Below are 24,135 nucleotides of genomic sequence, written 5' to 3'. Positions count from 1 at the left end.
CAGTGTTGCCAGTTTAGGGACTCCTAAATATTTATTTTTGTGCGAATTTAGACTCGGTTGCGTCGTACGGCAATAAATTTTAATGATAAAATATTTTTCTCCTATGTTTTGAAGCCTATATTTTCAGCACAATTTTTTATCTCGATTAGTGAATATTTATAATAGAGTGAAACATAATTATTGGTAAAAGATTACAAGCTAAAATGCTGGGTTAGTATGTTTTTTGCTATAAACATGCAACGTTGTTTCTGTTACGTTTAAGTTGCAATATAGTAGTTACCAGGTTAATTCTAGAACCACTGGGGATTGACAGTTAATGGAGTCAGCAACAGGTGAACAATTTTTAAAAGGTTGGCAACATCATGGACTTTATTTACGCTAACTTATGTGTTTAAAGCCGTGTTGTGCAAGTATGTAGGTAACCACTGGTCAAAACAGATTATAAGGGTAAGTTAGGGGAGTTTTTATGCTCAGGTTGTCGCGAAGGGGATGATTGAATGGGTTTAAACTCGTTTGGTGACAAAGCGTGTTTTTCAAAAATGTCTCTTGTATTGCAAATTATTATTAAGCGGTTTTAAGAAGTATTGGACGTTAGAATAACAGCTTAGTTTAAATGGATAAATTAAAAAAAACGCATTTGATTTATGCTCATTGTTTAACTTTGTGTGTGTGTTTAACGTCTTGCGGTCCATGAAAATATTCAAGGAGACCTTATTATTGTCATAAATTTAGTGCCACAATTATATTTATATTTTTGTCAGTCTTATATATTTATTGTCACTACCGTGTGAACTTAAAGGAATATAAGAACTGTATTTTGCGATGGCCTTTTAACTTAATCGTCAACGCAAGCGTCGAAGGAAGCTATTATAACATAGCCATAATATTTATTGTTCCTTTTCCATCCAACTCTGCAACAAGCCTGGAACAAACGAAGCGAACTTCATTAGGCTAATCCAAACCCAATACCACCCCCGACTCAAACCACAAGCGCCCCTCCAAGACTATTACGATACTAAGCCTAACCCGACCGGCAGTAAGCCGCCTTAATCTACACGTCAGGCTCAACCCGGGAATGTGACTAATGACCGCCCTTTCTGATTAATGCGCACTCGGACCCAGCGGCCCTTAGCTCAAATATCCCTTGTTCGTCTTGCTATAGACGTCGTAAATGAGCTTGAACTCTACATCGTATGGAATGAGATCAATCCGTCACATTAGTGAGGCTTCGATTCATACTCCTGAAAAATTATAGGCCATTTTATTTCATCATTATCAACCGTTACTGTCCCACTGCAGGGCACGGATCTCCTCTCATAATGAGAAGGATCAGGCCATAGTCCGCCGCGCTGGCCAAGTGCGTATTGGTAGACTTCACATACCTTTGAGATATTGTTTTTTATATATAGTTATCTCAGGTATACAGGTTTCCTCAAGATGTTTTCCTTCACCGTTTAGCACGTGATAATTCATTTCTAAAGGTGGAAAGGCCAAGTTTCTTAACCACTAGGCTATCATTTTATTTGCACGCTTTTAAAAGCAATATGTATAACAGTGCATATAGCTTAAGAAACTATTTTTCTACATCGTCATAGCGCGCATGGCTCTGCAACTTGGTTCCTTCGGACGGCGCGTGAGTTCGTCAATTCCAGTTTCGCTATCAGTTGACGGTCTTTAAATAAGGATGCAGACAACCTGACAGTAAGTGGCTACTGCCGTCCTACTTGAGATCGGCAACAGGTGCCTTCCAACCCCCGAGGAGTAAATTAGAGCGTCTCAGATAAGTATGGCGCTTAATTGCTCCAGGGGGGTTACTACCATCTCTTAACACAATATTACTTTAATCATACTTTTACTTTTTTTTTTGCAGGAAATTTAACTTTTTAAGGCAAAATATGACAATTTCAGTTGCTTTTATACAAAGGATAAGCGAAAAATTAATAAGGGTTAAAGTTTGTTCAATTGTGTATGACGGAATATTTTACTGTTTTAAGGAGGAAATAAAACTTTCCTGAACTATGATGGTTTTTAAAAGATGGTGGTAGGCCCCCAGGCCTCATATCGTTGTGGAAGGAACCTGTCCTAGAGTAGGACATAAAAAGGGCTGCTGCCAAATACCTAAATCTAAAGAACCGATCAAATTTTGAAGGTCCCTTTGTGGTTCGACTCCGGCGGCACCACCGCCACACCTATTTCTACCTAATAACAGCAGTGTTAGGCGTTGCTGTGTTCCGTTTTGAAGGGTGTGGTAAGGGAGACAGACTTTTCCGAGGCGTTCCAGCTTAGTCCTCAGGGGTAGCGGCGCATCTGTGGCCGACCTCAGGTAGGAATATGTAATCCTATCTGGGGTTGATTTCAGTTGTCCATGGGCGGCAGTAGCCACTTACCATCAGGTGGACTGCATGCTCGTCTGCTACTCCTATATTATAAAAAAAAAATACATATTACTGCGATGCGTTTTCATTTGTCTACTGCCACTAATCCGCCGGCGCTCCGTTGGACACACAACCGCGAACAATTAACCGTGGCAAGTGATCCGTAACATCTGTGTCACATTACCGTGCGTTATGTAACCGCTGTATGTGGGTTACCTGGCTTTAGGGTTCACACGCTCATGTACACAAGTGTACCCACCCTCAGTAAAGTCGCTGTTGGTTGTAATTCATGTTAGGCTTTATCTTTCTTCATCCAGATAAACTTAAAAAAGTGGTTCGACTCCGAAGATACCATCTTATTTTGCCTTATAAAATTTGAAGAGTGTTGTAAGAGAAACACATTTATACCATGCTCTTCAAATTAGCTTTCAGAGTTAGCAAACAACAATCTACGACATATCTCAGGACTCTAATCCTCTCCGGGGTTAACTACTCGTACTTATGTCCATGTTCGGAAGTGACCACTTAAAATGAACTTTACCGTTATGTTCATTGGCTATTTTAGCATGTTTTATTTAAACACAGATGATGTACTAACTGCCAGACCTTTAATTAAAATGTCTGCTCGAGTGGTTATCGAACCTGGTACCTTACATTACATTGGAATTATGACCGCTACACCATGGGAGCCGTTAGTTATTTTTTTATTTTTTTCAGTATCATTATTTTTTTCATTTGAGCAATGAATAATTTAGTTAATTAAAGTTAATTGCCAACGCTCATCTATTGCGTGCTATTACTAAAGTATTGTATTCCTCGTCGGAACGTGATAGGCGTCTACCATTAGGGCGGGCTACTTAAAACACAAATTATTATATGGGTAATAAATAATGTTTGTTATCTGCCAACGTACGAGTATTATATCAGGTTTGTGAATTTACTTGTAAAGAAAATTACGTCTAATTATGAATTATTTATTAATGTATTTATTGTTGATTTTTCAATAAATAAGGTGTAAAGTTATAAAATCTCAAAACAACAGATAATAATAAAATGACATGATATAAGCAGTCATATTAATTTTAGAACTGTTTAGAAAAAGCTAGTTATCAGAAGTCCGTAACAGTTTTACGAAACTTTTAAACTCCATAGTCATTCATAATCTTAAGGCCAATATATTAATTATGAAATCGTATGACATTAAAATGAAAAGGAATGTTCACACGACACGTCATGCGTTTCTCCACAAGACATTGTAAAGGAAATGAACGGATATGGCATATGCTTGAGAAAAATATCCCAGGACATTATTATATTAATTGTATTACTTATAATCATAGTCATAATTATGTAATTGTATTTATTTTAGATTCCATTACAAAATGCCGTCGCACAACATTATCAAAAAGTTGTGTTTTTTCATAGAAGAATGACATGAAAATCTATTTTGATTAGGTGCTACTTAATATATTACTTATTTACTAGAGTAAGTATTAGACTGTATTGTTACAATAATGCGCATTTAGTCTCCAACAAGGTTTAACGTCCAAAACGAACCGAGACCGTCGGCTTAATGTCTTCTCCGAACAACTCAGAAGTACGGAAGTGCTTGAAATTTAGCCACAAGTGCTTACTCAATCTAGCTTGTGCCCGTGCTAGATCTAAAATATTTAGATAAGTTTATTTCTGTTTAATAACAGCAGTGCTAAGTGTTGCTGTTGCGCTTTGAAGGGTATGGCAAAGGAGACATAATCCGAGACGTTCCAACTTTGTCCTCAGAAGTAGCAGTATGTTGCCAACCTCATGTAGGAATCTCAACTTATCTGGGGTTGGGCGGCAGTAGCATGCTCTGCTGTCCTCTAGAGTGCATACTCATTTGCTACCTCTAAATTACAATAAAAAGTTACGATCTACTTCAACCAAGACGCTGCTCCTGCGTTTCTATGACAGATGTTTGAAGGTGGTAGAACCCTTTGTGGTTCGACTCCGGCGGCACCACCGCCACATCTATTTCTACCTAATAACAGCAATGTTAGGCGCTGCTGCTGTGTTCCGGTTTGAAAGGCGTGGTAAGGGAGACAGACTTTTCCGAGGCGTTCCAGCTTAGTCCTCAGGGGTAGCAGCGCATCTGTGGCCGACATTAGGTAGGAATATCTAATCCTATCTGGTGTTGATTACAGATGTCCATGGGCGGCAGTAGCCACTTACCATCAGGTGGACTGCATGCTCGTCTGCTACTCCTATATTATAAAAAAAAAATGTTTCTTAGCGACCACTCAACATCACTCAGCGTGGTCATTTCTTCTACCTTAAGATAATTACATCTCGGATCAACTTCATCACGAACGACTGTGTCAGATCGAACCGACCTGGTCTTCCGTGTCGAGTGCGACACTCGACACACTGGCGCTAATGAACAATTAATTGTTCCCCGTTTTGTTGTGACCCGTGTCGAGCCCTGCCGACCTAGAACAGCCGATCCGGTGTCGGGTCGGCAGGCCGGAAATTTAATGTCGGCCCGACAGACACCGGACACCGGGCGTTGTACGTAGAATCAAACACGTCATTATGCAGAGACGCGAATTAATTTCCTCGCAATTGTCAAAGAATTACGACTAAAATAGGAAGTATTTTTATCTTATGATGACGACCCGCGTGGTCACCATGCCGGTCTGACGCGCAGAGGGTCTCGGGTTCGATCCCCGGCCAGACAGATTTCTAAATTTAGATTTATGTTTCTGGGTCTGGGTGTTTGTGTTTTTGTCTCTGTGTGTGTCCATGGCACCCACGATACAGGGAATTCTAGTGTGGGGCTTGAGTGTAGAAAGCGTTTTAGTTTTAGCGTTTTATTTTTATTGTATTGAAATCCAAGAACTTTTTTGCATTCTGTGGCCGTTGATTACATTGATTTTGTCAAATGTATTAAGACAGAAGTGAACCATTTATGTTCTGGGTGTACATCATAGATTACCTACTAATCTATGGTGTACATAAGTAAGTTGTAAGGCTCACTTACTTATATTCAGGCATTTGTAATCGTTTTTAGACATGACTCTATGGGTATTTAGTCACAGAAATATGACACCCCTTGAAATCACGTGTATCTCGATAATTTATTATTTGCTGGTATGAGTTACTTGAGGTTTGGTTAGTCACTGCAAACTACGAACTTTGATCTATTATATCCATGCACACCTCATTTGATAATCCTATCACATAAAAGTATCCTAATAAGTAATAACATATCTATTGAGGTCTAACGTACGTTATTTACACATTAACCGTTTAGCGAGAAGATGTTGCGTTAATAATGAATGGGTCTGTAAACGGAGAGACAGGGGAGTGATTGGCGCAGACGAGAGCGTCTTACGAGATAAATTAGGTATCGCCCTGGAGAACTGATCGTATTAGCTTAATGTGTGTTCGGTGTCTATTAATTTATGGTTTCGTAATAGTTTGATGGGAAACAGATAGAGTGTGATTGTGTCTACAGGCAGTCTACGTGTCAAGCACGGGCCGTGCTAAATTATATTTTCTATACAATATCTGGGGAGAGGGGAAGTTTGCGGAATTGACAACCAACATTCGCTAGTCCGAGCGGCACTTTAAGAATATATAATATTTATACCGGCACGATTCATGTCTGCGCGGCCGTATTACGATAGATAATTCAGGTTGTAACAAAATGTTGTTACGGTACGTGCCTGGCACGCTTTACCTATGTAGATGTTGAACGAACCCTTACGCGAATTCAAACCTATTTTAATACTGTTAAAAGTACAAAACGAACTTAATAAAATGCTGCATAGGATCCTTCTATCCGAGCACTTTAACGAACGCTCGCTCGCTCGTCAAAAGCTCTCGTCTAGACATAAGCTGTAAAAGCACACAAATAATTCCATCCTCTATATTTACAACGGTTACAGGGTGTTACAGAATGAGTGACGTGCGAGTGTAATCAGTATAGTTGCGTACGCGGAAAGAGCAATGGTACGCATACAACAAAAGATGGCGGAGAATAAAGCGAGTGTGTCGCGATGTGTGGGGCAGCGGTACTCAACTTGAGCGATGTGCGACGTCCAAATAGTAAGGGGTGCTCTTATGGAAGGGATTGGGGTTATAACAATATGATAAAATAGTCAACATATCCTATTGGAAGGACCTGGAAATTAGTTTTATTAAAATAAGTCGATATTAAATTAATACTTACATGGTTGACAGTCAATCGGCGAAATGACCTGTCTGTTTGTTTATTTAGCTCCCTACGCAGTGGGTTATTGAGTTATATGTTAGGGCCGTATTGATTATCACATTTATTTAACTTCAAAGAACCGGTACGAACCGGTTCTTTGAAATGGTAACAATACCAAAATTGAACAGGGAAAAATTACCAGTCATCAGCAGTTTTTCAATAATAAAAAAGAGATCGTTTTGTACATTAACTCTCTATGTTATTTTCAAGTGAAAAGTTTGAGCACCACTGGTTTTATTATGAGTTATAAGTCTAAACGGGACGGCGTCAGCCCTGCAGCATTGTTTGCTGACTGCGCTGTGATGATATACGGCGCTTAATATGAATGACTGGCATGTTCTTTTTATAGCAAACGTTATCCACAACAATCATTAACAAACAACAGTCGTTATCATCCGGCTATTGTCCCACTGTTGGGCACGGATCACCTCTCAAAGATACGGTTTAGGACATAGTCCACCGTTGGCCAAATATGAATTGGTGGACTTTGCACATTTTTGCCTTATAAAAAAACATCGTCACGATGTTTCCCTTTGCCGTTTAAGGAAATGACAATTAATTTTTATAAAGCACATGACTTTGAAAAATCAGAAGTGTTTGGGATATGAACCTCGGACCTCCCGGATAAGATGTCGCTCACATTACGCTATCATGGTTTATGTTATAAATGAGACTTCAAGTTACACTTTAAAGAATTGCAGAAGCCTAAGTTAGTAACCTAATATAAAAAAGAAAAGTAGGTAAACTAAACCATGCCCGCACTAAACCCTCTAGACTCGAGTGCCAATCTGCTAGCAGCCACGAGTGTTATTGTGGCCGGCTCGGACTCCACGTAATTCAATTTGTTGGCTCGCTGGCAACTGCTGGCTCAGTATATTGCTCGCTTTCTTATTCAACAGGCAATTACATAAAACTCTCTTGCTCAGTGCATAGTATGTGAACTTTACTAGCGTACGTTCAAGCAGTATGTGGTAATATGGCCTTTAATGTTTTTTAAAGCGGTATTAAAGTTAGTGGTATTAAAATTCTTATTTCAGTTTCATAAACCCGAAAAGTGCGAAAAACGACTTGTAATTTAACATTATACATTTTTGCGCGAAAATGCTAGCGTTTAGACTTGTGACGTCATTACGTTAGTAAAAATTATAATAACGCCTAGCGTCACAGCTCCCCATAAAAATTTTCTTACTATCTAATTTGACGTCACATTGGCATCAAATTGGCGTCTAGCAATTTAGAAATTTGAAGAATAGGCTAATAGTGAATATAAGACTGAATTATACAATTTAAATACAGGATTATGGCAAATAGTGATCAATACCTACTTAGGTACTTACTATGTAGAAGATTATCTATTTTTATTTTAAGGATTTTTTGTTTGATAAAAGGACACTTCCTTTAAATACTCTAATTTATTTATTTTCTTATTTTGTTCTTTTGCTTGCCACAGAGAGTAATGACGGTAAGAGATTTAAGTTTTTTGTAAATCTATCCTAACCTGACCTTATCCTAATAAGTACAATTCCCTACAGTTGCTAGTATTTCAAAGTTCCTAAAATATACTCTTTTGTTGTCATTGTGCTAAGGATGCTTGAAAAATTTCACAATATCTCCGTTGTTTGTAAGAGGCTAGAGAAAAATAAGCTAGTAATATTCGCATGAAGGATAATCCCGACGTCGTTTCGTATTTATTTTGCAAATAGAACTTGGATTTATGAGTCTGAAACTGCTGAAAGCAACTTCAGTATTATTTTGCTCTGCGCTTTGTTTTTGTACATTCTGAAATTGAACTCTGTATATATCTATTTCTTGATGACATTTTGTGGCTGCTACGAACACACACAAATGAAATAATAAAAACACCAAGATCCAAAACATATCCGACTGGAATCAAACCCGGAACACTGCGCACCAATATATTAATCATTGCCCAAATATATCTTTATTTTATTATGTCATTAAGGTATAAAACATACGATTTTTCAAGATACTGAACAAAGAAACATATTTAATTCCACTAAAAAGCAAACACCACACCTGGGCGATTTTCCATCTGATTAAATAAGTAGGTACGTGTCGGCGAGAGGTAGATTTCCCGCGGGAGCGCGTGGAATTCATTGCGCCGTCTCCCGTGCCGGTGTTTAGGGGCTCGGAGCTCCTCCACTGCCGCTGAAGTCATTTAGCAACAAGTGTGTTAGCGAAGGGATTGTGCGAACTAAATTATAGGAATTATTTTATGTATTTTTTTTAGTCTTTAGTTTGATTTTTATTGAAGAAAGATTAATTAAGGAATACTCGACGTAATATTAGATAGATGTTGAAAAAGTTGCCTCTGACATTCCCTATAAAATCTTATATCACTGCGTGCATGTTTTAATAATAGAGGTTTTAAATTTTTATCTATCAGTTTCGAGATTGAGCCATACAAATAAAGTTTTACTTTTGGAATATTTTTGTTGAGATAAGTTTCAATGCCTTCGTAACGACGGTATCATTGGATTTAAATTTGTTATGAAATATTTATTTATTTTCAACCTCGTAAGTACTTTTCACTCTAGTTATAGATATAATTAAGATTTGAACCTATTCCCTTTATAATGAACCTATAAATAAAATCTAGGTAAGGGAAAATTGCTAAAAATACTTCATGCCAGTAACTATATTACGGATCTGAATTTCATTTGTGATGATACTCGTAAAATTAGCATTGGGGCGAGCGGGGTGGTTCGCCCACCTGTCCCGATATTGCGATCTTCTCCAACCGCCCTTTAAAGTAAGCCCTGCTAAAGTAAGTCGTCTTTAATGTTAATAATGTTTTTATTAGTGATTTTCGTATTAGATTTAAATATCTTACTCTTCAATACGAACTCTTCAGTGTCTAGACTTTTAAGTCAATTATGCTTTGAAATTTACGTGAAATTTGAAATTACCTACTGTTTCTTGTAAAAAATAAAAATTAAATACCTATGTAGACATCATGTGTCACTGTGATACGCGCTAATTGCTAAAACCGCGCAACCGACCAATTTCAAAGATTTTTGTAAGTCGTATTGGTTGGTTTAGTTCAAAAAGTAGATACTTTGAACCAGATATGTGACGCTGGTGCTTTTATCGAATTCTAATTTTTGACTTGAATTTTCTTTTGTTTAAAATGAAATAATCTTTGAATCGCTAATAACTACGACAGTCGTGATACAGTATTTGTTGTTTTTTTTTTTTTTTATAGAAGAACTAAGTGTCCTCAGGCTCAGACTCAAACCCAGTGGTATTTAGAAAAAAATCTACGCCTATTTTTGTATGCTTTAATTTTTGACTTGAAATCATTCGTTAGTACGGTGATAGCCGATTAAACTTTTGTCTAAAATGAAATATTCTTTGAATCGCTAATACGAGTAACTACGAAAGTAATAATCCGTGTGATCGTGATACAGTATTTGTTGTTTTTTTTTTTATAGAAGAACTAAGTGTCCTCAGGCTCAGACTCAAACCCAGTGGTATTTAGAATAAAATCTAGGCCTATTTTTGTATGTTTCCAATCTGACTCAATCACGCCGCAAGTCGATGATCTTTAGTGGCTCGTTATTTTTTATTACATCCATAATGTTCTGCCATAAATCTTCCAGTAGCGCTAATATTCCTAATAGCTAACGGGTGTAACTGTATATTTTAGTATTTGTAAATAATATCATTTCCTGAGACATTCGATATAATAACAAACGTAATTATATGATCGATATAATCCTGTAATTGTCTTCGTAATTTATGGCCCCCTACGACTAGTTAGTATGTCTCATTTATCTACGTTGTGTGTCAGTTATTTTACAAATAATTTATTATAATAATAATTTATTAATTATTTGTAAAATTACTGGCATACCTGAATGCAATACCTACATATTTAGCATTTACATTAAAAAAAGGGGCAATTCATATACTTCTCAAAACTGCACTTACCAAGAATTAGAATCGCAAACAACAACTAAATGAAAAGCCTTTTACTACTTTTTACTATCTATATTTCATTTTGAACTAGATTCCATCATAGCTCAAGTATTGCTTAAAGATGACGTTAATATTGCGATTGATTCAAACCACAATTACCCTGTTTCAACAATCCCATTTATCTGGCACTTAATATTTAAAAGCATATCGTCACCAGCAACCGATAAGGGTCCGCTTCTGGACTTTGTTACGGGGCATAGACATTTTGTTATAATCACCCTGCTTGGTTGTGCGTATTGGAAACTGCAGTAATTTTCCAGGAAAATCACTACCCATGTTCTCCGCGATGAATATACCTGAAGTCTGTTCCTTTCTTCTGTTCTTGTCGAATAATAAACTTTATAAGAACTAATAGTAATATTTTTCCAGGTGAAGAAAATGGCGGACCGCGTGGCGAAGTGTCGCGACGAGGTGTCGAAGACGCGCGACAGGTACCAGGCGGCGCTGGCGGAGATCACGGCGTACAACCCGCGCTACATCGAGGACATGAGCGGCGTGTTCGACCGCTGCCAGCAGATGGAGGCGCAGCGGCTCACATTCTTCAAGGAGGTTCTGTTCAGCTTCCACCGGTGCCTGAATATCAGCCAGGAGCCCACGTGAGTGTGTCGCCAGATAATATCAGTAAATTCGGTTATCGCTACACTTCGCATACTATGAAAGGAGAAATGGAGACACATACGTTGGTATTCTTCAACAAGGTAATGTTCAGCTTCTACCAGTGCCAAAAAGCCACGTATATTTTCACCATTTTTTCAGTACATTTAGCGTCGAGTTTCAATTAACCGTGCTGCTTTATAATCCCGAGTGAGGTGTTATCTACTGCTAAAGTGCTAACAGATGAAAGCTCAATAGAATCAGGTGCCTTAAAATCTGTCAGGAAATCTATAAGTACACTGCATATTTTTTACCATATAGACTAGACTTTCTACTTGCAATTCACTGCGTAGATGGGCGAGGGATTTTCAGATTAGTCCTTGAGAATCGATCCGAAGAACTTATATGTATAACTTTAGTGCAAAGGATGGATTGGTCAAAATATTATTTGTCCATTTCAAACACATATTTTTATTTCTTAGCTAAATTCAGTGTGACGCTTCATCTACAAACTAAGTAGTAACACTATTAATCCAACGATTCCAGGTTACCACAAATCTACGAGGAGTTCCACCACACGATAAACAACGCTGACCACCAGAAAGACCTCAAGTGGTGGGCGAACAACCACGGCGTGAACATGGCGATGGCGTGGCCCCAGTTCGAGGTAACAGCCGCCAGGCTCGCCCAGCGTCGCCAAATACGGCGATACGCGCAATGCATACGCGTAACATGTTAGCGGTGGGGAAGTTTACCGTTATTGGATAAAAATATAGGGTGGGATGGAATAGAAATGATAATGGAAGCGTTTACGAATTTTACGATTGCGGCAATAATGTTAGTCATAATCAAAATCAAATATTTTTATTTCTTTAACATAGATTGTTGTCTGTAACATAATAAAGGCTTGGAGATGCCTTGAAAACATGATGTAGTCAAAATTTTATGGTAAATATTGGTAATAATGTTAGTCGAAATATAGTGGTATTGAGCTATAAAAGGATTGACTTCGTTGTTGCTAAATTACCACATAGCTTTCACCAATCGGTCAGTTCATTCAGAAATTACATGCACCATTAATAGAAAAGTCTAATATCATAAGGGATCTATTTAAGTCGCTATAATCATTTCCGAACCTTTGCGAACCTTTTGAACGCTCCTTCTGTTACTTTCTATTCTGTACTAAAATATGAAAGAAGACATATACTATACAACACATATAAAAAGTGGTTGTTAGTCTTACTATTTCGCTGCTCAAATCGAAATAAATTTTACTAAAGTGGAATTACGCACGAAATATTTCCGTGAATAAAAGTTTCTTCCATGCCAATGAAATTAAGATTTTGACTTTGAATTATTGAAACGTGTAAACTTCCCCACAATACCGTTATGTATGCATCCGATTAACGTATACCGCTTCATAACTTAGATGTCGTAGGCAAAGATAGCGAGGAATGCATCCATAGGTCTGTTAGATACAATACTATAGAGCATGTGTGAAGAAATAGATTTATTCGACTCTATCCTTCTCTCTATTCTATTTCAATTGGTTGAATAGTTTATTTAAATTATAATACAAAATATTTTTTATAAAATTTATTTTTTGATATTTGTTTATATCAGTGACTAAAATAAATAATGAAAAGTGAATATTTAAATAATAAATATGTATGATAATTATGTATTTCTAAATTTTGTCTAATTTAAACTTTATGGACAATTATTTAAAATATATATTGTTTCGGTTAGAAAAAAATCTAAATAAAAAGTTTATTATAGATTTGGTATTAAGATTTTAATAAAAAAAACATATTTAAATATAAAAGTTATCGTGTTTATATCGTTTAAAAATGTTTCAATTACGTAATAAAAAAAAACAAATAAATTACTTATATAAAAAAAAATCAAAACAGTAACAAAAAAATACATTAATATTCTAATGCGTGCTAAAATATCGACCTTCAAAAGAATATCTGAGTCATTGTCTCAACAAGGAATAATATTGACATAGATGTTTGAGTAAGACAGCGATTATATGTGTGCAAACACCACACGAGCACACACCGTATGTGCAAACATTTGTCGAGTTGCGACCGTGGTGCGGTGCGATGCGGATTAAGTACTTTTTAATCATATATGTATAACATACATAATTATATATGTATTAGATTACTAAAAAAAGACAAGCGATAAGGTATTTGTGTCAAATGAGTTGAAAATATGGTTGATATTTAAAAAAAAAACCTAAAAGATTTAATTCAATAAATAATAAATAATATTATATAAAAAGTAATACAACTTTTTATACCTTTAATTTAAAAATTAATTAATAAAAATGTAGGTGTCTCCTAATATCTCGAGATAAAACGCAAAAAATGCCATGAGCATTTTTTTGCGTATAATTGCAAAAAATATAAGAAAAAAAAAATCCAAGAAGAAAATAATAATTTTGAATGACGATTAAACTATAAAACTAAAATTGTGTTCAATTCATCTGTCGTGACTTTTTCGGTAGGCAATAATATTGCGTAAAATAATGCCAAAAAGTCGACACAAATTGATCAAGTTGCACTGAGACCAGATTTATTTATATGTCAAAAACGTAAAAATTGTCATATTGACGATACGTTAGGAGCCCACACCGGAGGATCTGTTGCCAATCCACCACAAATACCTGCCGGCGGCGGCCTCGGAGCTGGTGGACCGCGTGGTGGCGAGTGCGCAGCGGCCTCGAGGGTTGCCCACGCTGCCCAGCGCTGGGGCACTGTGGGCCCACGCCCAGCGACGCCTACGCCTCGTGTTCCCCTGCCTACCCTGCCTCGGGGATGAGAGCAGCAGGGTGGCGCCGTCCGATGCCAGTAGCGTTTGTTACGGCGCCCGTTTCTATACCAACCCGCTGATGGTACGGCCCCACGGTGCGGCCACCCCGGTGGTGCGATAGCGATTTGCAGGATTGTCGGTTTATACACCAAATTGTAGCGGTTGTCTAGGTGGCATGGTTGTGTCGTTTTTTCACTCAAGGTCGTTTAATTCATAGGCTCATAGGCGTAACTCATCATTCTGAGAAGTTTCAATGTCATAGTCAGACTTAAATTGTCCGATGATGAGTTAAGCCTTAAGCCTCTTGGCTTATAATGAAGGTTGTACTTGGTTGAAGATCATCATGTCAAGGTAAGACTATAAGCGCAATGGATGACGTCAAATGGCTTATAAGAAAATTATACTTATACACAAATAGTACGTCAGTGCAGCTTATAAATAGAGAAAAATAAGGAAGAAAATTATGTGCACATAAATAATGGACAATTCTGTCAATCGCTCAGTATGTACAAAATAAGCACTTGTATCAAAAGTCGAAGTTAAAATTAATTTATTTGGAAAATGAAACAAGCACCAAAACACTGGTATGGGTACACCGTGGCGGCCGTGACGCTTGAACATTGAACAAGAGTAAAGTCCAGCAATGTCCATTTCTAAATACACAAAAACAATATTCAGTTTTAGTAATTAGTGTACCAATCTTCATTAACTTACTACACTTTAAATCGCCAGATATACTCAAATAGTACAGAAAATGTATAATTGCGATAATTTTGTTATACCATTACAATTTACTTTCGATGTGAGTGTCACTCTATATGATTGAAAATTGAAATTAAATGTCACATTTACGAGCAACAGTCCATTGTACTCGAAGTTGTCGATTTTAATTCGTCAAGTCAGACCAATTATGGAGGGTCTATCTTACGATTTAAATTGTTAGTAAGAATATGAACTATGGTACATTCACCTTACTGTGTTGAATTGGACTATTAGGACGCACCCACAAGCTCACTCTCATCCCCACGGCACGGCCAGAGGACACAAGGAGCCACAACATAAACAATTAGTGCAACTGTCAATGGAGTACGTGCCACTACGTTATAATTTGCGGTTTTGTCACATTGTTATGTAGATATCATGGCACAGTCACACGGAAGATAGAGGAAATGTGCAAAAGAAATCGGTGGAAGATATTGTTCGAGACACAAGTATCAAATAATGCTTATACATAAACTACAAATTTTATAAAATATTGACATAATTCTCAAAAATCTCGAAACAACATTTAATAATCAGAAAAAAAACAAAAGAAACTTTTTCCACCAATAAGCATTAAAGCTATTTCAAAATTATCGAATAGATACGTGTGAGGAGGGAAATAAATACATTTATTCATTCAGAAAATTACAAAATAATATTATTTTTGACATCTAAATATAAGTTCGTTCTTTCTAAAGAAAACAGTAATTATCATTCTAAGAGACTTGTTACCTTTTACATAAGAATGTTTAGCAGACCACACACAAAAAGATATATAGTATGCATCACACCATGCATTTCTCACTATAAATAATAGCATGGTTTGAAACGTTTAGTTTCGACTCACACACGCGCAGTGTTTGAGCTTTCCTATGTTAATATACACTAGCTTTAGATGTACGTGTTACTTTAATTTTATCTTTTCATTTTTTTTCTTGTCACTTTAATTTGAGTTTGCCTACGCATTGGGTGAGACGCTGGGACGGATTGTTACACAGTATTTTTTATTTGAAAGATAATTATGTATTTTTAAACAATTGGAAAGAAGTTAAAGCACATTCCCATTCATTTGCTCAATGAAAAAAATAACGTTTTTTACATCACTTTTAACTTTTTATCTTTAAATTCCGTATAAAAGACAAGATTAGTAAAGTCACTTTTTTAATTAGACAGTAATTTTATCCAAATTTACTTGTATTGTCTTTTATACAAATAAAAACATTCTTTTATTTTCCAAAAAAAATATTCTACTACAAAAACTCAATCACAATTTCATAAAGCCCGTAACACAACACCTACTAAACCTACATTAGTTAAAAGTAAAACACAAAATACCCAATCCGTCCCAACGTGTCGACCCGACCCGGACCGGCGGTGACGTGGCGAGTGCGTGACGCAGGAGTACACGGAGGAGTTCCGCGACATCGCGAAGGGCAAGTCCAAGGAGAGCCTGCCCACCGGCCCCATCACGCTGCTCAACCAGCGGCCAGTCAGCGAGGACGTACGTTCACACCGTGCTCCATGTGCACATCTTGCTCTACAGACTCGTAGTTACACTGAGACTATGTGACATAAAGAGGACAGCCTTAAGTCTATATATTAAAGCCAAAGAGCTAATATCGAACTAGTTTCGTGAACCCGTTTATTTTAATCCTCCATTAGGTGGACTGTTTGTCACATTATTACGTTTCGTTATAAATAAGTCAATTCCGAAAAATATTTTATCTGTCGAGCAAGATTGCATATTTCTATCAAATGGGAAGGGTGGTTTCCAAATTTGAACCCTCGCGGCGCCACATGAGGTGCGCCATTTGAGGTGGTTTGATGTTAGTGTGATGTGGCACTTACATTGCAGACTCCTCCTAGCACCGCCTTTCCCATTACAATTTTTTTATTCATACGTCCAGATAGGATATAAATTAAAATATAGATATTTAGATGAAGTTATAATTCAATTGCCTTTCGTAAAAATCAGTAATTTCTATCTGGACGTGTGTAGTTTTAAATGGGGCTAAGCACATTTACAGGTATTAATTTTAAGAAAAGACCAAAATATTGTAAGAAATCAACTGTAATTTAAAGAATCCTGTTCAGTGATTTTGTATAATTTTATAGTTTGTTTTATAGACCAAACGGAGTGTGGTTAGGCCCTATATGGGATTTAAATGAGAATGAAGTTCATAGAACTACCGTCAAAATTTCTTCTTTTAATATATTTTATAGCGAATGTTTATGGCCTAAGGAATATTGCATGTAATAAAGTAAATTAGTATTGGATGCCGGGTGTATGGGTCATTCTCATTTCGATCTTTTATTTATTATAAGTGCGCTTTGATATTTCCCTTATTTTTTATATATTTTTATTTATCCCCTTTAGTTTTTGTCACTCGATGTTGCATGATGTATGTCGCTTTATCGATATTATGCATAATGGCACGATATTTTTATTAATAACATTAACACAATTATTTTAATACATATTTGATATTTACAATTTATTCTTATGAAATTACAAGTATAATTATATTATGAGTCCCCCAATATATTTTAATTATTATAAGCAATGTTACCTGATTATGTATTTTACGAACTTAGTAATAAAATCAGACGGTTTCACCACTTTTAAATACATATTTAAAAGGTATTCCCTACTAAGAAATTTCCTAGGGTTTCTTTTAATTATCCTTTAATTCAGGTGAGGGGCACCTTTCTACCGTTGTTTTAACTCTTTCGCCAACAAAATTGATAAGAGGGATATCCTCTCGTCATTTGTCCTTGTATTAACTTTACTCACTAATTCACGTTTCAAGGATATTTTGACTTCGTTCAAATACTGGCTCACTGAAAATGTGGTGGTAAATTTATAAACTTACTTTATGTGTCCAATTGTCTAATTTTAATTAAACGCAATCAGTTCCTGTCTATAATATAAATTCCTAATTAGTTCATCCTACTGTATATTTTTGAATTCCTATTTTTTAAACATTGATAACGCGTCATAATCCCTCGCTCAGATCAAACAATAAAAGTGGTGAAACATGTCTGAAACCAATCCCTCATTACATTCCATCGGTGATTGACGTGTATGTGCGGTGGGTTGCAGGAGCTGCCGCCGATCACGGCCAACAGCAAGGGCAAGGCGAACCACGAGCCGCCGCCGGCAGCGCCGCTGGCGAACAACTCCAGCGCGAATAACACCATCGACAAGAAGACGATAAGCGCGCCCATCGCGGTCACGTAAGTGTTCATAGATTCCATAAGAGATATATTCGCATTTAAGCAACGTCGTAGAATAAAAAATGCCGGCTTCAATGTGGTCCCTTATTGTGGGAACCAATGTAGCCTTGTCCAACAGTAGTGAGATTAAAATCATTACAGCTACGTGTATACACTTTTTTGACGTAACTTGAAATATTGTTATTATTTTTAGCTATTCTCTCCCACCGATCAAACATCAAAATTTTTTTGCACGTGCACATTTCATTAAAGGAAAAGTCAACACACCTAACGTGATATTGTAGCTGCCGCCCTGTACAATACCACAATTGACTTTTGTTATGAATATAATATATGACGAGAGTTCCGCCTAATTGATAACAGCCGCATAAGCCAAAGTTTAATAATGGGACGCTTCATGTAAATATGTCTTTCAAAGCAGAACACAGCAACCTTACTTTAATGTAAGGTAGAATTGTTTGAAGCGGTGATGTATCCCACCGCAAAAGTATCCCAACTTCAAGCCAATTTAATTCAATCCATTCCCAGCATCGAACGCTTGGAGATATACGCTTGTTCAACATCCACGACGATGCTACGTCCTCTGCGGCTCACTGTGCGACCGCACAGCGCCGATACACAGTACACGATATGCGAGGCGAACGACTTTACACTGTTAGTTTGTTGATGAACTGAAGTGTATTGGAATATTGTTGCGATAATTGTTGGATTGTATTGTGAAATTGGCGTTTTGGTAATGTATTAATACTATTAATTAAGTACGTAATAATTTAATAAAGTATAACGTGAAAATATTTATTAGTAATTGTATTTTTTGAGGTGTTAAGTGTAACACAGGTAGATAAAATAGGTCACAAACGTATAATTAGTCGTTTAATTTGAAAGTTATTGTGTATCCGTTTAAGTTATTTTGAGTTAATTGAAAGGTATTCAATTATGTTGATTGTAGATATTATTTATATTACAGATTAATGTTTTGGAAGTATATTATTTGTAGTTGCAGACTAAAAAAATATTTACAAAGTCGTAAAAAAAATCTTATTACTGATTTGCTAGTTATAGTTTGCTATTTATAACTGCTTGGATTTATTTTTATTTATAAAACTGTCGAATTATCTTAGTTCTATTTGAAAACTATAACCGCGTACCCGTCTGGTCCGCTTTCGAACTTAATTTTTGAACCTTAATATTTTTATGTCTCACACGTATTACCGTATGACTGTATAAACACAAAATAAATTAGGATCTATCCCTCATGTCGTTAACGATGCTGTATATTCGAGTAGATGTAATTTATAACGTGTATATGTATATCGCTTACAGGAACGGCACGGCGCCGGGCCCGAAGGCGAGCAAGGTGTCGCCGGCGAAGGAGGGCGCGCGGCAGGAGAACCCCTTCGACGAGGAGGACTGGGACGAGGAGTCCGCCGGAGCCCTCACCGACACCGGCGAGCCCGGCGTGCCCGTGCGCGCGCTGTACGACTACACCGGCGCCGAGAGCGACGAGCTCAGCTTCCGACAGGGTGAGCGCCGCACACTGTGCCGTAGCTGTACGACTACACCGGCGCCGAGAGCGACGAGCTCAGCTTCCGACAGGGTGAGCGCCGCACACTGTGCCGTAGCTGTACGACTACACCGGCGCCGAGAGCGACGAGCTCAGCTTCCGACAGGGTGAGCGCCGCACACTGTGCCGTAGCTGTACGACTACACCGGCGCCGAGAGCGACGAGCTCAGCTTCCGACAGGGTGAGCGCCGCACACTGTGCCGTAGCTGTACGACTACACCGGCGCCGAGAGCGACGAGCTCAGCTTCCGACAGGGTGAGCGCCGCACACTGTGCCGTAGCCGTACGACTACACCGGCGCCGAGAGCGACGAGCTCAGCTTCCGACAGGGTGAGCGCCGCACACTGTGCCGTAGCCGTACGACTACACCGGCGCCGAGAGCGACGAGCTCAGCTTCCGACAGGGTGAGCGCCGCACACTGTGCCGTAGCTGTACGACTACACCGGCGCCGAGAGCGACGAGCTCAGCTTCCGACAGGGTGAGCGCCGCACACTGTGCCGTAGCTGTACGACTACACCGGCGCCGAGAGCGACGAGCTCAGCTTCCGACAGGGTGAGCGCCGCACACTGTGCCGTAGCTGTACGACTACACCGGCGCCGAGAGCGACGAGCTCAGCTTCCGACAGGGTGAGCGCCGCACACTGTGCCGTAGCTGTACGACTACACCGGCGCCGAGAGCGACGAGCTCAGCTTCCGACAGGGTGAGCGCCGCACACTGTGCCGTAGCCGTACGACTACACCGGCGCCGAGAGCGACGAGCTCAGCTTCCGACAGGGTGAGCGCCGCACACTGTGCCGTAGCCGTACGACTACACCGGCGCCGAGAGCGACGAGCTCAGCTTCCGACAGGGTGAGCGCCGCACACTGTGCCGTAGCTGTACGACTACACCGGCGCCGAGAGCGACGAGTTCAGCTTCCGACAGGGTGAGCGCCGCACACTGTGCCGTAGCTGTACGACTACACCGGCGCCGAGAGCGACGAGCTCAGCTTCCGACAGGGTGAGCGCCGCACACTGTGCCGTAGCTGTACGACTACACCGGCGCCGAGAGCGACGAGCTCAGCTTCCGACAGGGTGAGCGCCGCACACTGTGCCGTAGCTGTACGACTACACCGGCGCCGAGAGCGACGAGCTCAGCTTCCGACAGGGTGAGCGCCGCACACTGTGCCGTAGCTGTACGACTACACCGGCGCCGAGAGCGACGAGCTCAGCTTCCGACAGGGTGAGCGCCGCACACTGTGCCGTAGCTGTACGACTACACCGGCGCCGAGAGCGACGAGCTCAGCTTCCGACAGGGTGAGCGCCGCACACTGTGCCGTAGCCGTACGACTACACCGGCGCCGAGAGCGACGAGCTCAGCTTCCGACAGGGTGAGCGCCGCACACTGTGCCGTAGCTGTACGACTACACCGGCGCCGAGAGCGACGAGCTCAGCTTCCGACAGGGTGAGCGCCGCACACTGTGCCGTAGCTGTACGACTACACCGGCGCCGAGAGCGACGAGCTCAGCTTCCGACAGGGTGAGCGCCCGTAGGAACCGCCTGATAGCCGACATCTGCACCTCTCCACCAAAACGGAAAAATTACTTCTAGTAAAAAGCTAGTAAAAAGTCTAGACGTTAATACCTCTCAATTGAACTATTCTGGTTCCACTTCGCTATCGGATTCAATTAATAAATGATGCTCTTAAAAACTATGATGTTTGCCGGCAATTGCAGAGTCACGGTTTGTGGTTTATCGTTGCAAAATAATACAATAACTAAATAAATGTCATAATTATGTTTCAGGTGACTTATTCGAAAAACTCGAGGACGAGGACGAGCAGGGCTGGTGCAAGGGCCGCAAGGACGGGCGCGTGGGGCTCTACCCCGCCAACTACGTGGAGCCCGTCGGCCACTAGCGGCCCGGCGCTGCTGCGGGGCGTACTGCGTAGAGGGGTACGCGCGTATGGGAAGTGCGGCGTTGTGGGGTACGTGCGTATCGTATGTGCGTGACATGTGCGCGATCGCGTACGTACGTGTAACGGTGCGTATATGGTGACGATTACGTACGTGTTGTACGTGTTTTGTCGCGTGTGTGATACGTAAGCGTGAAAGTAATTGCGTCCGTACGGTTGTAATTAAAAACGCGTGGTTATTTTCGTATGTAAGAAACGTAATCGCGTTCATGATTATCTGTGACGTGTAAAATCACACGTATCATAGTTCATTTATAGCTACAAACGTAAAGTGTCTGACGCGTGCCGTGACAGACAAAAATATTCTCTTATAGAAAGTATATTGATGTATATATACCTACCACAACACAGACCTAAACACAGCTTATTACGGGCGAAATATTGTAGAGAATATGATTTTGTCTACCAGGACACGTGCCAGACGTTTAATGTTTGTAATTATAAATGGACCGCCGACAACGTACGTAATCGCCCGCTAACGTACGCACCCGCCGATTCAATCGCTCGACCGTACCACGGGGGTTCACCGTTCAACATGTTAGTTCATAAAATATTTTAAATTGTTAACATATTTATTAGTGAAGATTGCGATTTGTTGAAATTGTATACCGTGAGAGTTGAGTCTATTTTGTTGCCATGTATAATACATAGACTATGGAAAATTTTAAAAAGCAATATAATTAGCGCAAATTATTGTATAATTCTTGTTGAATAGTTGTTACTCGGGCGACATTGTTACATATCTTCGAGCGCGGCGACCCCCGTGTGTGACATCGTAGTCTTTATTCCAAAGTGACGAAACGCAGACAATGTGCGCTTGTGAAACTATGTTGTATTCGTAGTTGTTTTCGATAAGGAGTCATGCATAATTACGTCATCCATTTTTTCTAATTTGTTCAAGCTCGTCCTGGCTACGAGATTTTTAACGTAATTAAAAAAAAACATTCAATATTTGACCTCATGAAATATGATCACTACATTTAACATTTCAATTTCTCTCCGTATAATGAAGTGATGTATGTTTATGTATGACCCCTTAAGACCCGCTGCACCTTACGAGTGGGCGGTGACGTTGTAGAAATCATTTAAAAACAGAACCTCCGTAAAGTTATTGTAGTTTTGTTTTATTAGTTCAGTCACGAAGTAGATAGTCATAATTTAGTATCAACACTGCCTTGCACAACGGCAGAATTGAATTTTTTGTATTAGTTAAACAAATTGTGCAATCGGCCCCATATACTCTTCTAAAAGCACGCGATTTTCTCCAAAATGGTCTAACTCCGAACCGCCTCAAAGCAAATCACCATCACATTTGTCAATGTATTCACGTGCACAGAGCAACAACGACATAAGTACATTTTAATATTGTTGTTACGAAGCATATTTCGAGAGGATAATTAATGTAGGAGTGTTATGGAGTTGCGTGTCGGTCGTAAGCTTTAAACTGTCTTATGATCATTCGATTTCATTCAAACGTCGTCACATCGAATCCGGTCATCGTAACTCTTGTAAACGTAACGTTTTTGACGCTTTTAAATTGTACACGTATTGATGGAAATTTTTCGTAACTTTTTCAAACTCGAGAAGCATTTCTACGATACAATTTTTGTTTTTGTATTCTGACTGTTTTGCGAGTGTATACATAATATAACGCGATATCGTGTATCGATATGTCGGGCGGATATTTTTGGAGGAAATTTGTACAATGCGAAAACCAAAAATGCTAAGTTGTAACTTTTATTGTCGTCTCGGTCGTCTCGTCGAGGGCTCGGCGCGTCGAGTTACATTTTACTGGATATTAACGTAGCTAAGCCAAAAAAATATGCTAATTTTAAATATAGTTGGTCGACCGAGCCGCGCCGCGGGATCGTACTTGTGATATAGTGAACGTTCGGGAGTCGCGGCCGCGCGGCACTGTACATACACGTTATATATTCGTCGTGCATATAGAGTATTTATTTCCCGTTGTATATAATGTATAATGCGGCGACGCGAGGGCGCCAGTGCTGCGGGGGCGGGGCCTAACTGACTGTCTGTAGAATATTGTCGCTCCCGGCGCGCCCGCTAACGCTCACGTCAATGGGAGGTGCTATTTATGTATAAAGGTACACTGCAACGTTTCGACTCTTACTAATCGCTTGTCGCCTATAAATGTCGTTGTACCTTTATTTCTGCGTTGTTTTAATGACGCGGTCGCGCGCGACACTGGCGCCCTCTCCTCGTTTAGGTTAAATATAAATTAATGTATAATGAAAATTAATGTATTATGAAAATGTATTACCTATTTTTTTCTTTTCCTTTTTTACCTCGTTTTGAAGTGTTGTACGTATCGTAATGCGACGGGAGCCATTAGTCGAGGCTGCTGTTTTAACACTTGACCGTGGATTGTGTACTGTAGTTCACATTTAGTCGTAGTATATTTGTTTTCTTTGTTATGGGTTCAGAGACCACTTGTGAAGATTCTTTGTATTATATTATTATCAGAGAGAGGGTGGTTACGGACCACATATGTTAATATATTATTAATATTGGTAAAATAAAATTGTTACATATGATTTTTGGGTTTTATTTTTATATAAT

At 39.2% G+C, this 24,135-nt stretch overlaps 1 protein-coding gene across 6 annotated transcripts in view; it reads left to right on the top strand.

Annotated features, from left to right (window-relative positions):
- The window catches only part of Synd (protein kinase C and casein kinase substrate in neurons protein Synd), a 152,576-nt gene extending 128,466 nt beyond the window's left edge, over window positions 1–24,110 (top strand). For 3 of the 6 annotated variants that reach the window (XM_073089558.1, XM_073089559.1, XM_073089557.1), the window contains 7 exons: window positions 10,999–11,225; window positions 11,770–11,890; window positions 16,205–16,306; window positions 17,909–18,042; window positions 18,571–18,696; window positions 19,366–19,565; window positions 21,386–24,110. In XM_073089558.1, coding sequence (XP_072945659.1) covers window positions 10,999–11,225; window positions 11,770–11,890; window positions 16,205–16,306; window positions 17,909–18,042; window positions 18,571–18,696; window positions 19,366–19,565; window positions 21,386–21,498 — 1,023 coding nt within the window. In that variant the 3' untranslated portion in view covers window positions 21,499–24,110. The remainder of the gene's footprint in view (window positions 1–10,998; window positions 11,226–11,769; window positions 11,891–16,204; window positions 16,307–17,908; window positions 18,043–18,570; window positions 18,697–19,365; window positions 19,566–21,385) is intronic. The other 3 variants (XM_073089560.1, XM_073089561.1, XM_073089562.1) reach the window with 3 other exon arrangements.
- The last annotated feature ends 25 nt before the right edge of the window (window positions 24,111–24,135 follow it).

Source organism: Epargyreus clarus, unplaced genomic scaffold, assembly GCF_041222505.1.
Source record: "Epargyreus clarus isolate Ecla_fem2 unplaced genomic scaffold, WU_Ecla_fem_2.2 ptg000029l, whole genome shotgun sequence".
Classification (NCBI taxonomy): Eukaryota; Metazoa; Arthropoda; class Insecta; order Lepidoptera; family Hesperiidae; genus Epargyreus; species Epargyreus clarus.
This window is presented reverse-complemented; position numbering and strand designations above follow the sequence as displayed.